The 15,506-nt window shown below is 43.2% G+C and overlaps 1 protein-coding gene across 1 annotated transcript in view; it reads left to right on the forward strand.

Moving 5' to 3' along the window:
• Window positions 1-3,653, forward strand: part of LOC126285163 (uncharacterized) — a 30,079-nt gene extending 26,426 nt beyond the window's left edge. The window contains exon 3 of the mRNA XM_049984474.1: window positions 3,318-3,653. Within this exon, the coding sequence (XP_049840431.1) occupies window positions 3,318-3,615 (298 nt within the window). The 3' untranslated portion in view covers window positions 3,616-3,653. The remainder of the gene's footprint in view (window positions 1-3,317) is intronic.
• The last annotated feature ends 11,853 nt before the right edge of the window (window positions 3,654-15,506 follow it).

Consider the following 15,506-nt stretch of genomic DNA (forward strand, 5'->3'; position numbering starts at 1 on the left):
ACGAAGCGCGTCTCATTTTATTTTCTTGGGCATACTTCATGAGCAACTGCTGTACCTATATCATCTACCGCGCTTTCAGGCCCTAATGCCACAGGATCGTCATGGCAGACGGCGGGTCCGTCAATGGCTGTTGCACAAGTCTGCTGTAGATCCACTGTTCACATCCAAGATTTTATTCACTGATAAGACAAGGATCACAAGAGATGATGTTGTGAATTTCCATAACCAGCATATATCAGCAAATGTAAATCCCCAAGCAGTTCAGGAGAGAGGGAATCAACACCGATTCTCAACCAAGGTATGAGCAGACGTACTTGATGATAGATTAATAGGGCCATAATTGCTATCACAAAGGGCAACTGGGGCGGATTGTCTGGACTTTCTCGTTAATGTATTGCCTACTTTGCTGGAGCCTGTGCCACTGCATCAACGAATACAAATGTGCTTCATGCATGATGGCGCACCAGCACGCTTTCATAACAATGTGTGCGAACATCTAACGCAACCATTTGAGGATCGCTGGGTTGGTCAGAAGGAGGGAGACGGGAGGCACACACACCTGCTTGGTCTGCTCGTTCCCCAGACCTCAATCCCTTGGAGTTTTGGTTAGGGGGCGCTTGAAGGAATTTTGACTGGCACTAGTAACATTATCGTCTGCGTTCAAAGCTAGCGAGCGACTTCCCTTCTTGCAGCCTCACTCCCAGTATAACTACCATGTAACAAGTGGGATCCGTCTCAATTCTGATTGGCTGATTATACTCGCTGCGAATCAGAATGCTCGCTCATGATCATACTCGCGCCAAAACTGGCCCGCTAATCCTTATACATAGACACATTTACATCATTCTGACACACAAATATTAAAGTAATGTTTAATAAACAAAAACGAATAGGCAATAATTCTGGAAATATTCTTCAGATAGTTACTAATACTAACAGCGACAAACACGCCACCACTGGTTGCATGCAATCTCTCCTTTCTAAACACCGTCTGTGGCTTTGTAAAAATTTCGGCAGAATTTATCTCTGGCTTCAGCCAGCTTCCCATACCTATAACGATTTCAGCTTCGGTGCTTTCTGTCAGCGCTTGAAGTTTCGGTACTTTACCAACGCAGCTTCGACAGTTTACAATTATAATAGCGATTGTTGCTCGGTCCCCGCATGTCCTGACTTTGCCCCGCACCCTTTGAGGGTGCTGACTTTCTGGCTGCTCTGTTACAATAGCAATCACACCTAGACATATGTCATCAGCAAAGTGAGTATATTCCCTGGGATGATTTTCCCACGACAGGTTTGTGTAACTCTTGCAGGTTACTTAAGATGGTCTATTATACAACATTTAAATCTAACGAATGTTCCACGTACACACTCTCATTTACTCACATTTATTCCCACAACAATATTAGACACAAAAAATAATTTTGTCTGATTTTTATATTCCGAAAACGAAAAATATTTAAAGTTTTAATATAAAAATCTTAATTAATTTTGCACACTAAGAGTTCTGTTCATGTTTTGAAATAATATCAAAATATAAACTATTATATTCCCTAACTGAAATTAGCTCCCTAAGTGTCGGTTTTTTACTTTTTTAACATTTTTTTTTAAATCTCCGAAACTATGATAGTTACAATGTTGAAATTTTTATACAATCTTCTCCTCAATAACAAAAGGTAGTGTACCGATTTTGAAAATGATTGAATAGTATTTAATATCATTTACTTAGGTTCTTATAGATGGTGAATGTATGCATCCAGTAACAGACACTGAATAGCTTTCCCAGGGCAGGCAGTGGCAGATGGGCGAGTGTCTTCCGGTTACGCTGGCAGATGTCAGCCCTCGAAGTTACATGCAGCAAGCTATCCTAAAACAAACGTTCGCTCGGAACAACTTGCGACGCTACAGGTTTATCGCAGAAAGTATGCATTTCCGGAACCACGTTTATTGGACTTATCTCAGAAAGTACGCATTTCCGGACCCATGTTTGTTGCACTTATTTCGATGAGCACTACCACCTGTGAAAGTATTCAACACTTTTTTTGAACAGTCCGTATATTTATTCTCAGCCATGATGCCTATGTTTGTGAACCGTGACTGCGTGGGATAATTATTTATTTCAAGTTTATGCTACCAGTCACTTTTTATTTTATGCTTAATCTAACATAATGCAACGCGTTTCGAACATGTGCTGTTCATCTTCAAGCGTTTATACATACATACATACATAGAGAAATGTTACTTAAAAATAAACAGTCTTAAACTAGATTAATCTAGAACACTATGTCCATTGTTTTTTCCTTAACTGCTGGTGTGCCATTTGGGGGGGGGGGGGAGGAGGGGGGCAGTGTGTATCTAGAAATCGAAATAGCAGCAACTCACATTAAAGATACAGGCCACCCTTTGAAAATCGAAGACAACCTCAAAATTTTACACAAAATATGAAGAAGGAAAAGAATGGATATCATGGAAGAATGGAAATTTTCATACATAACACAAGGCATGAACATTCTTAACGAAATAACGGTATTCAAAAACTCAAAATTCTTCAACAGTCTTAAGCCAGTTCTAACTCAATAGATTCAAGAAATGTCAATGTAAATAATTGACTAGAACGAAGAATATCGATACAAAACCTCGATAATCGATACAGACTCACATGCTACAGTCCGCCATTTTGTATTGAGTGTATAACATCGAAGCAATTTGTGCAGTGGCAATCAGTGACAAAATATAATGTGCAATAGTGCAATGTCAGTCAACAGCTCCGCCATTACACCAGTGATGCAAGTGAAGCAGCAATATGATGAAATTGTAAGTGATCAACTGTCACATAAAAGCGTTTCACACTATTTTTGTAACACATAACTGATGCAAATCTATCTGCATCCGATACAGGCTGTGATATACATAGTCTACAACGAAGAAGAAAACCAGCAGAAGACATCACTGATTTCGATTCCTTGATATACGCTGCTCCCCTCCTTCCCCCCAAATCCCACACCAGTAGCTACAGGAAAAAACAATGGGCAGTGTGTTCTAGATTAACCTAATTTAAGACTGTTTATATTTAAGTAACATTTCTCTATGTATGTATGTATAAACGCTTGAAGATGAACGGAACATGTTCGAAACGCGTTGCATTATGTTAGATTAAGCATAAAATAAAAAGTGACTGGTAGCAGAAACTTGAAATAAATGATCACCATGTATATACTTACATATTGTATGTAGACTGTAATTGCCCTGTAGTCTTCTGTCCAGCAGGCCACCATGACCTTTGTCGTGAACGTGGAACTAAGTGGCTCACCTGCCGACAGGCGGCCGGCGCTCTTCAAGAAGCTGCTGGCGCTGCGCGTGCGCGACAGCGACAGCGAGCACCAGACGGCGCGCGCCGTGGTGACGGCGCTGTCGGCGCGCCGCCGCCAGCTGTCCATGAAGATCCGCACCGCGCTGTCGCTGCTCGCCAAGTTCCTGCAGGGCCAGCACATCGACCAGAACGACACCTTCATCCGCAACATGCTCACCGACGACGACTACAACGAGGCGGCCGACTACGACCGCCACTACGTCACTCTGCCCGTGGCCAAGTTCAAGGCGAAGAACCGCCGCTTCTAGCGCCGCCGCCGCCGCTACCCCCACGACCTGTTTGTACATTTCTTGTGATATACGCGAATAAACAACTCTCTTTCCATACTCTGCACTCTTCTTCATCAGTACCATTTATTTTATTAAACCTTAATGTCAACACGCTGGGCAGAACGTTAATCATCTCTTTAAAAGAGCAAACTGGTTTTTCGTAGCGCTATAGATAGCACAGAGCTAGTGCCAGGCGATCATATGAACCTCTGCCACAGACGTAGCTCATGGTGGTGAAGCGGTGTGTGTGTGTGTGTGTGTGTGTGTGTGTGTGTGTGTGTCAATCAGCAGAATAGAGTGGGTCACGGTAGAATGTAGTGACACGGTAGAGTGATAGTAAGAACCCATGGTGTCTGGATATGCGCATAACCAATCTTTAAAAGAAGTTGTCCAATTTTGGGGTGTATCAGCTTGGACTGCCCAACCTCTGTACAAGGAATGGTGCGCCACTCGCTGCTATCTAACACGTGTAGGAGCAGTGGTCGAAAAAAGGCCCTTAAGCCGACCTTACACGAGACGATTTAGCTAACATTAACGTAGTACTCTACAAGTTTTGTGGTGTCACTTCCTGTTACCTCACGTTGAGGAGGCAGTGCTCCATGTAAAAAACTAAATACGTTCTGTGATATTTCGACAACGTGCTACGAAAGGCTGAAAAAATATTTACTCCAACCCCCTGCCCCTGCCCCCCACTCTCTGTCCAACTCCTCCTCCACCCTCTTTCTGTCCATCTCTTTCTGTCCATCTCCTCCTCCCTCTCCCTGCCCATTTCCTCCTCGCCTCTTTCTGTCCATTTGGTCCTTTACCTTCTCTCTGTCCATCTCCTCCTTACCCCCTCTCTGTCTATCTCTTTCTCCCCCTGTCTCCGTCCATCTCCTACTCCTCCTCCTCCTCTTTCCTTTCTCTACCTTCCCCTCTCTCCTCTCTCCATCAATTTCCCCATCCCCTATCTGTCATCTCCTCCTCTTCCTCCTATCTGCGGGCCGGCCGGGGTGGCCGAGCGGTTCTAGGCGCTAGTCTGGAGCCGCTATGGTCGCAGGTTCGAATCCTGCCGCGGGCATGGATGTGTGTGATGTCCTTAGCTTAGTTAGGTTTAAGTAGTTCTAAGTTCTAGGGGACTGATGACCACAGCAGTTAAGTCCCATAGTGCTCAGAGCCATTTCAACCATTTGAACCTCCTATCTGCGCCTGTCTCCTGCTCCCCCCTTGCTGTCGCTCCGTTTCCTGCTCCCCCCTTCTCTCTCCTCGCCTCAGTATGAGACTTGTGGTTCTTATCCCTACAGCATTTCTTTGTAGATTCTAACTAATATGAGTACCAAATTTGCCTGAAGTCGTTCGAGGGGTTTAAGATGAGCGTTTTACCCGTGGTTTTGTCCTCATATTCACATGTCAAATCTATTTCCCATAAGTTTAACACATTTCTCACATATTTTCACATGTTTTTCACCTGTGTGTCCAGCGAATTTTGCTCTCCAATTTCGTTTTCAGGCAACTGAATGTTTGTGACGTCATATGTCCTGGACTATGTGCTGTAAAATGCAGGTACGTCCAGTGCTACATGTGGCTACTGTTTGCGAAATGTGCTGCTAATATTGTTAGTAGTAAAGAAGTAAAAAATTAACACGTCGTGCACGACGCGGCAGTTTTTCTCGCATCTCAGTATTTGACATCATGTCTCCTGAACTATGTGTCGTACAATTACACATTTTTGTAAATCCACACAGCGGCAGATATGCACACCGTCTGCGTAACTAAGTAAAAAATTTTATCGTCTCGCATTACACGGTAGCTTTTCACGCATCAGAGTGTTTATGACGTCGTACCTCCTGAACTATAGTCAGTTCCACTGGAAAGTGTACGCCTTTATCTGTATTAAATAACAGACACTGTTATAAATATATGTTTACATGAAAATGCATGTTATTACTAATTGCACTATGTTCTAATAGTTAATCCAATCTCCACCATCATCGATTATAGCATGACACCTTTTTGGCATGCTTTTCTCGAAATTTTCTGCAAATTCTCTCTGTAATGATCTCCATATCGTCCTGAATTTATAAGACGACTGCTTCAAAGTATATATTGGCTTTCCTTCCTGTTACTATAGGACCAAACATTTTCGATCGGATTTGCATCTGTAGACATTGCAAGCCAGTTCATCGTGGACACTCTATTGTCTTTTTCTCACGCTTTAAGGAGGCGGCTGCAATGTTTCGGATCATTATCCTCTTGAAGTACCCACTTTGCCTCGTTCGAACCCAATAGCTTCTCAAGGGACGTCAGAAGGCATTTTTGATGAATACTGCACATTTTTTCAGTGGCTGTATATAAGTGTGAATAACCAAAACCGCGCGTAGAGAAACATCCCCAAACATGCACTTTTACCGACTGTTTGACAGTCCGTTGAAGCAACCTTTCACGCTTTGTGCACTAGGCTTTTGAAAGAGGTGACCAGAACCAAAATGATGATTTACAAGGAACACTGCCTCTTGACGCTCCAGATATTTTGCACTTATTTTAAAATGCAACCGACAAAACAAAACATTCAACTCTCACTCTCTTAATTTATACACTGTGCAAAAGCGCACTGATTACAGATTCGAGACCACTACCAGGGATGTCGCTGCGGACGTTACATTTAAAATTAAGGCGTATACTTTCTTGCCAAACTGACTGTGTGTCCGACAATGATGTAACTTGTCTCACGTTCAGTGGTTTGGTGAACACTGTCTTCAAAATGTGTCACGAATAGTAATAAAGACCTAATAAATTAAAACATCACGCTTCATGCGACAGTTTTACTGCATCGACATCGAAAATGTAGAAAGCAATAAACTATTTTCCTTTTATCATTTGGGATCGTCAGCAAGAAAAGGTTTTTTAAAGGGTTGAAATTATATGTAAAGGCTGTTGCTGGCATCTGTGTGCTCCCATTCTCAAATACCAGATGACTGAAGTAGGTGTTTTCGCGCGTCGTGGGCTACACTACTTTTTCAGTCACTCACCCGCCCCCTTTGATAGGTGGGTGGTACTTACCGTCACAGTGATTCTTTCCGGACTGTAAGCGACATGTGTACCAACTTTGATCGAAATGCAGAGGTTTAGGAGGAGATGTAGAACATACAAACAGGGTGTTCGGAAATTCCCGTTACAAACCTCTAGGGCTTGTGGAGGGGAGTGCGCACATAATATTTTGAATAGGAGTCCATGTACGGAAACTTCATCCAGCGATGCTACAGAGCGTCGAAGTTACAGGCGGCGGCACCTGTAAATGTGTGTATAGACCGTATGATTTTCAAGTGTGGTGGAGGATAAATGTATCAATTCAAAGTAAGGGTCACTGCCCCGAGGACGAACGAGTCGAAAGCTATAAACGAAAACCATTCCGATACCTCTGACAGAAGGTATCGGAAAGGTTGTTGCTAAGATTGCAGGGTAGGCAACTTTCAGAGAAGATAGTATGGACAAAAACAAGACAAAAGTTTAGTAGACATAGGCTGTAAAATAAATACCTTAACAGGGTTGCCACAAGTTTCCCCAGGTGAAATTCCCTGATATTTCCCTGATTTCCAAACAAGTTTTTGCATTTTCCCTAATGAATTTAGAGATCTCAAGGGTACGTCATCTGTCTTTGCAGCTACGGTTCAAGAAACAATAGTGCAAACGAGGAAATATGTAAAACAAAAAAAAAGGTTTTCAAGCAGATGGCTTTTCCTGATGTGTATTAAGTACTAACATTAACATCATTTATAACGAACTGATTTTAGATGGACCCAAAAAGTATAAGTGTTTCATTAAGCCCACTGACATTATGTTATTTCAATAAAACGATACAAATGTGGTGACAAAAATAAGCATTTCTTTCGAGTAGTATGACAGATTTAAAATGTCTTTGCTGATTTCAGGAATAACCTCAGAAAAAAATGATTTCAGAAATAAATTCAGAAAAATGTAGGCCTCTTGAAAGAAATGTCTAAGGCGGTGAAAAATTGTGTAAACCAACACTGTAGGTGACCGCCAATAAAATGTTGGTTCTACTATATTACTAGTAGTTATTGTCGGTAATTACCGACTGTGTTATATCCATTATTTTACAGGTATTTTGCGATTTTTCTTTCAAGAAATATATGTGTACATAGCGCACAAACCACCAGCGACTGACACAGATTTCTTCTCATCCTCCATACTTTCTAATAAGCTACTTTTTAAGTGCCAAAAATGTACCACACAAATAAAATGTCTATAAAACCGCACATTGTACAACGTACGTGCGGTGAGACAGTCGCAGTTCCTGAGATTCATCGCCCATGGCCTGCTGAGGAGCACCGCAGTCCTGGATCCGTGTTTTAAACCATGAAAATCCACTGCATTACGCCACACACAAAGAGACCTGGCCAGCAGGCAAATCGGTGAGACTAGATCCGACGGGCAGGGCCTGCACAGTAGTGGCAGCAGAAGCAGATACCAGCAGAAGCGGCTTGTGGTTTTGTTCCGTTGCGGAAATCCACTCTTATGGACAGGTATTCATGAGCCACAGACCGCATGTTGATGAAATGAGACCACGGTGGTCAATCTAAGCAAAAGATAACTTATCCAAGTACTCTGAGGATCAACAATAATGACAGGTAGCAACTCACCATACAGATGATTGCTGAGCCGCAGACGAGCACGTAGAAAAGACAATCACACTCTCACAACTATGTATTCAGCCATAACTTTTGTCACAAAACGAGAGCACACACACATTCACACAATCACTCAGACAGAATCCATACTCACATGACCTCAGTCTCTGGCCGCTGCGCCTGCAGTCTCTGAGAATCAGATCCAAACGAGCCACTCCTCACACCTCCCTGCCTCTCGTCGGCAGCTGCTAGACTAGCGGCAAGAAGTGGTGGCAGCACAAACTGCAAGCTGAAGGTAATGGTAGGAAGGAGAGGAGCAGTACTAATGAGAGAATACGGAAGCGGCGCACGTACTGAGCTACAGCCAGCCAATGACGATGCACGAAAGGTCAGTAAACGAACCATTTCATCTAGTGAGAGAAAAATGAGATTTGTCCAGTGTTTCTTTCAAATTTCCACTTTGATGGACCACTCATGCATATTTTCATTCTATCATATTTCTTACACTCCTGGAAATGGAAAAAAGAACACATTGACACCGGTGTGTCAGACCCACCATATTTGCTCCGGACACTGCGAGAGGGCTGTACAAGCAATGATCACACGCACGGCACAGCGGACACACCAGGAACCGCGGTGTTGGCCGTCGAATGGCGCTAGCTGCGCAGCATTTGTGCACCGCCGCCGTCAGTGTCAGCCAGTTTGCCGTGGCATACGGAGCTCCATCGCAGTCTTTAACACTGGTAGCATGCCGCGACAGCGTGGACGTGAACCGTATGTGCAGTTGACGGAATTTGAGCGAGGGCGTATAGTGGGCATGCGGGAGGCCGGGTGGACGTACCACCGAATTGCTCAACACGTGGGGCGTGAGGTCTCCACAGTACATCGATGTTGTCGCCAGTGGTCAGCGGAAGGTGCACGTGCCCGTCGACCTCGGACCGGACCGCAGCGACGCACGGATGCACGCCAAGACCGTAGGATCCTACGCAGTGCCGTAGAGGACCGCACCGCCACTTCCCAGCAAATTAGGGACACTGTTGCTCCTGGGGTATCGGCGAGGACCATTCGCAACCGTCTCCATGGAGCTGGGCTACGGTCCCGCACACCGTTATGCCGTCTTCCGCTCACGCCCCAACATCGTGCAACCCGCCTCCAGTGGTGTCGCGACAGGCGTGAATGGAGGGACGAATGGAGACGTGTCGTCTTCAGCGATGAGAGTAGCTTCTGCCTTGGTGCCAATGATGGTCGTATGCGTGTTTGGCGCCGTGCAGGTGAGCGCCACAATCAGGACTGCATACGACCGAGGCACACACGGCCAACACCCGGCATCATGGTGTGGGGAGCAATCTCCTACACTGGCCGTACACCTCTGGTGATCGTCGAGGGGACACTGAATAGTGCACGGTACATCCAAACCGTCATCAAACCAATCGTTCTACCATTCCTAGACCGGCAAGGGAACTTGCTGTCCAACAGGACAATGCACGTCCGCATGAATCCCGTGCCACCCAACGTGCTCTAGAAGGTGTAAGTCAACTACCCTGGCCAGCAAGATCTCCGGATCTGTCCCCCATTGAGCATGTTTGGGACTGGATGAAGCGTCGTCTCACGCGGTCTGCACGTCCAGCACGAACGCTGGTCCAACTGAGGCGCCAGGTGGAAATGGCATGGCAAGCCGTTCCACAGGACTACATCCAGCATCTCTACGATCGTCTCCATGGGAGAATAGCAGCCTGCATTGCTGCGAAAGGTGGATATACACTGTACTAGTGCCGACATTGTGCATGCTCTGTTGCCTGTGTCTATGTGCCTGTGGTTCTGTCAGTGTGATCATGTGATGTATCTGACCCCAGGAATGTGTCAACAAAGTTTCCCCTTCCTGGGACAATGAATTCACGGTGTTCTTATTTCAATTTCCAGGAGTGTATATTTTAAGTGACAGTGCCACAATAAAAATAATCCATCCCAGAATAAAGAAACTTGCAGTCAGGACTTCGCACACGGACGCCCTCTGTCATCTGTGCCACTTTGTATCTATGTCGCCAAAGCTGTCTGCCAGTTAAAAAGGAAGCAAGCAAAATTTTTATCTTAGGGTAAACAATCCTATTTTTGCAGACAGCCGCAGAAAACTACAATTTAAAGCGACTAAAACTGAAGTCATAACATTCAAAGGCTAACATCTAGTCAGGTCAAAAATAACAATAAATAATAAAAAAATAGCGGGGGCGCTAAAGATGAACTACCTTTACTTTTATCGTAACAAAAAATAATCAAACCAGATGCAAAGCTTAAGAAAGTTTTATTTAAACTGATTATACACATGTTAATTTTTTGTAAGTGTTTGGGCTCCCTAATTTCAACAAAATTGTGAAAAGAATAAAAGGCTGTAGGCAGATAATATCGATCAAATGGATCCTTCCAGATTGCGAATCGAGTTCTGTAATACAGATACCAAGTTCTTAGTGCCAATAGGACATCAGAGAACATAATGGGAAGATAGCTTTGAGATGGGACAGGCTGACAGTAATCCTTGAGGAAAAAGAAGTACGGCTTAATGAGAAAGCCGAACTGTGTTCAATGGCAGGGTGGTAAAACCATTGTGTTTACGTCAGAGAAAATTCGATACAATTCTGTACTGTGACACGTGAGGAACTGCCCTACACAACTACGGTAATGATCACTACAGAACGGCCCAGTTCTCCAATTTAAAAAAAAATACAGGTTTTTTATTTATTTTCATTGACGTCATTATGTTCCGGGCAGAACCCGTCGTACTATTTGCTACGACAGTGTCACATTTTTCATTGACTGTTATCATTTTTGACGATCCTCTTCCCTGGTGATTACGTACTGTTCCTTTGCGGCTGGCGTGAGTCGAAACACCAATTCATTGTTGAATATTTAGACTTAAAGGCCCGCGGAACATCGCTTCGGATACTGGGCTGCAAAAAAAGACAAAAGAGAGATCTACATTTGGCTCCAGCTCCAAAGACGATGCTAGGGAGTACAAGGTTTCGCCAGCCGCCACTGAATAAAGAAATGTGCACGCTGCGTTTCCTTCTTGTTACTGATGGAGAAAATTCTGAAGAAAAACGTGAGATATGCTAATTTAGTATTAATTAATTAATACTGTCTACATACCGTTTGAGTGCAGCAGTAGTAACTGATAATATGGAAAATACAGGGTGTGCCGACTGTGGCAATAATTAGACATTATGCAGCTCAGAGCGCTACAATTATGATTATGCTGTTTTTACAAAATTTAATAAACAGAAACGTTTACAATAAAGTAAAATTTTACAGAATTATTCCCCCTTGTAAGGTGTTGTGACGAGAAGTAACTAGATGTCACGGTTTCCTAATCTTATTGTTGCACAGAGAATTCGTCTAACTTTCCAGCAAGTGTTCCATGACGAAAAAGGAATCGATCCGCACTCTCTTATAAAGGCAAACGTGAGTCGTTCAAGATAAGTTTTGTGATCAGTGACTGCTGGCTGTGGGGAAGGAACTGTGTGAAAGTTGGCAAACAACAACGCAAGAAAGGTGAAGTTCTAAGTTGTGGATGTCTACATACCGTTTACTGAGTTACTGTGTGCTACATGAAAGTTTTGAACTGTTTTGTTTGGAATGAAAATTATAACGTATGAGGGGTATTCAAAAAAAAAAAAGCTACAAAACAACACTACGGGTGCAATTGATGTCTTTACTCAAAAGTAATCAGCAGAGGCCTGAGCACAGCTATCTCACTGAGCCGGAGACTGCCTGTGTCTGTGACGGGAGCCAGTTCTCTACTGCGTCTTTGAATTCGCTGTCCGAGTTGAAGACCTGTCCTCTGAGATGTTTTCTAGCTGATAAAACCAGTTTAAATCTCAGGGCGACTTGTCCGGACTCGAAGGTGGATGCTCAAGCTGCTACCACTTGATGATGATGTTTGGTTTGTAGGGAGCTCACCTGCGCGGTCACCAGCGCCCGTACACATTCGCAACCTGTACACAGTCCAATCTAGCCACTTTCATGAATGGTGATGGAATGATGAGAACAACACAAACACCCACTCCCTGGGCAGAGAAAATCCCAACCCGGCCAGGAATCGAACCCAGGACCCCATGATCCATAGATAGCAACGCTAGCCACTAGCGCTGCGGACGCTCCTACGTGAACTTGTCCATTATACTTTCTGTGACCTTGGCGACTTCTGGACGCGTGTTATCGTGGAGCGAAATCACTCCCTCCGTGAACAGCCCAGGTCGTTAGCTCTTGATGGACTTGCGTAGGCTAAGGAATGCCTCACAGTACACGTCATTGTTAATGATTTTTCCGTGCTCCAGGAATTCGGCGAGTACCGGACATCGAAAAAGACGGTGACAGTCGCTTTGATTGCTGAGGGCACAGATTTGCATTAGGATGCAGCTTCGCCTTACAACGAAAAATCTCATCTCGCTTCAGTCTGGTGACAGCGACAAAGTTTTCCTTAAAACGAAGCGTCTCACAGCGTGTATTTGAAGTGCCCTAAGTGGAAAATACTGGTTGAGCGTGCATTCGAAGCACATTGTTTGAAGAAACTAAGTGTGACGCCGTACATGGTGGTGCGGTGGGTAGTAAACTCGCCTTAGTAGCAGTGTGTTTCGAATCCTTCCTTCTCAAGTCATTTCAAGTAAGTTTTCTAAATCATTTGAGACGAATGCTTGGCTGAGGGGATCAGTGGTGGATACAGAAAAACCTCAATTGGGAGGGGGGCGGGGCCGCTGGAGATGAACTACCTTTACTTTTATCGTAACAAAAAATAATCAAATCAGATGCAAAGTTTAATAAAGTTTTATTTAAACTGATTATAAACATACACGATTCAGTTTCTTTGTAGTGCATTCAATAGAGGGAAATATAGTAACAATGCGTTTTTAGGAATCACTATTACCGGACATATACGCATCAACAGGTTCCCATACTAACTCGCATTACGACTTAGGGATGGGAAACTATTGTTACGTTATTGGTAAAAATATTGTTACGAGCCTTCTGTGAACACTCTTTTCGTTCTTGTGCTCGGCATGTGAGTTAGCAACCTATCCGATTGTCGGAATAGTTATTCCCTCATGACGTTTGTTGTAAATAATCCTCAAAGCATCAATGATGTACGTAATTACAAATACTAGAAGCAAAAAAAGTTAGGTTCGTTACGCCACATTAAGGTTGTCTGTTGCACAAACAGGGGATCACAGTGCCTCTTCACACAGCATTCTTCTATCGCACATTAGTTTATTTCGCTCTGTGGAATTCAAACCTATAAATCCTGTAATGGAAGCCGTCAAACCTGTATCCAGGACAGTGGAAATTAGAATGTCCTGTGATGCCTCTCCTACTCCCAGTCGGCCGCTTTGACATACTGAATGAAAAACTGCATGGGAATATCTGTGACAGGGAGAATTAAACTCTTCAGAAAATCTGCACACTTTATTGCCTATTACCTAATAACTTACTCTTTTATGTAACATAAAAACCAGTAAACACAAGAGACAAGCAAGACAGTATACATGTCTTCAATGGTCAGGTCTCAGCATTTTTTTTTTCTAAGCTTGCTACAGACTGACACGGCATGCTCTCCTTTCCGCGAAAGAATCTATTACCTCATCAAAGTTCCTCAAACGTCTTACTACATGAAATATCAAACTGTTGTTGCCTAATACTGAAAAAGCTGTTAATACGAATAGACCCAAGAGTGGTGTGCTTTCTCGATTTGATCACGTCTATTTTGTCCCAGTCTACTACATAAAACGAAATAGGCCTTTCTAACATTGCAGTAACTTTAACACGCACCAAATAAGCGAGACAGTTTTGCCACAAAAATCATTTTTATCTACTTTATTTACATAAAGAACACGACAGAATATAATTCACGAACTACCAAATGTCTATTAGCCCTATCATAAACAAAAAGTCTTATGCTAGAAACCAGTTTCACATTTCATTCATATGTTCCAGTTTTGCATGAGATAGAAAAGTAGTAGGAGTAAGAAAATTTTATATAAATTTGGAAACGTAATATTCTTGTATGAACATCAAGAGCTCAGATGGAAACCCAGTTCTAAAAGAAGGGAAAGCAGAAAAGGTGCAAGGAGTATATAGAGGGCGATGTACTTGAGGACAATATTATGGAAATGGAAGAGGATGTAGATGAAGATGAAATGGGAGATGTGATATTGCGTGACGAGTTTGACAGAGCACTGAAAGACCTGAGTCGAAACGAGGCCCCCGGAGTAGACAACATTCCACTGGAACTACTGATGGCCTTGGGAGAGACAGTCCTGACAAAACTCTAGCATCTGGCGAGCAAGATGTATGAAACAGGCGAAATACCCTCAGACTTCAAGAAGAATATAATAATTCCAATCCCAAATAAAGCAGGCGTTGACAGATGTGAAAATCACCGAATTATCAGTTTAATAAGCCACAGCTGCAAAATACTAACACTAATTATTTACAGACGAATGGAAAAACTGGTAGAAGCCGACCTCGGGGAAGATCAGTTTGGATTCCGTAGAAATACTGGAACACGTGAGGCAATACTGACCTTACGACTTCTCTTAGAAGAAAGATTAAGGAAAGGCAAACCTACGTTTCTAGCATTTGTAGACTTAGAGAAAGCTTTTGACAATGTTGACTGGAATACTCTCTTTCAAATTCTAAAGGTGGCAGGGGTAAAATACAGGGAGCGAAAGGCTTTTTACAATTTATACAGAAACCAGATGGCAGTTATAAGAGTCGAGGGACATGAAAGGGAAGCAGTGGTCGGGAGACAGGGTTGTGGCCTCTCCCCGATGTTATTCAATCTGTATATTGAGCAAGAAAAATTCGGAGTAGGTATTAAAATCCATGGAGAAGAAAAAAAACTTTGAGGTTCGCCGATGACATTGTAATTTTGTCAGAGACAGCAAAGGACTTGGAAGAGCAGTTGAATGGAATGGACAGTGTCTTGAAAGGAGGATATAAGATGAACATCAACAAAAGTAAAATGAGGTTAATGGAATGTAGTCGAATTAAATCGGGTGATGCTGAGGGAATTAGATTAAAAAATGAGACACTTAAAGTAGTAAACGAGTTTTGCTATTTGGGGAGCAAAATAACTGATGATGGTCGAAGTACAGAGGATATATAATGTAGACTGGCAATGGCAAGGAAAGCGTTTCTGAAGAAGAGAAATTTGTTAACATCGAGTATAGATTTAAATGTTAGGAAGTAGTTTCT

The sequence above is a fragment of the Schistocerca gregaria genome, chromosome 8 (genome assembly GCF_023897955.1).
Source record: "Schistocerca gregaria isolate iqSchGreg1 chromosome 8, iqSchGreg1.2, whole genome shotgun sequence".
NCBI lineage: Eukaryota > Metazoa > Arthropoda > Insecta > Orthoptera > Acrididae > Schistocerca > Schistocerca gregaria.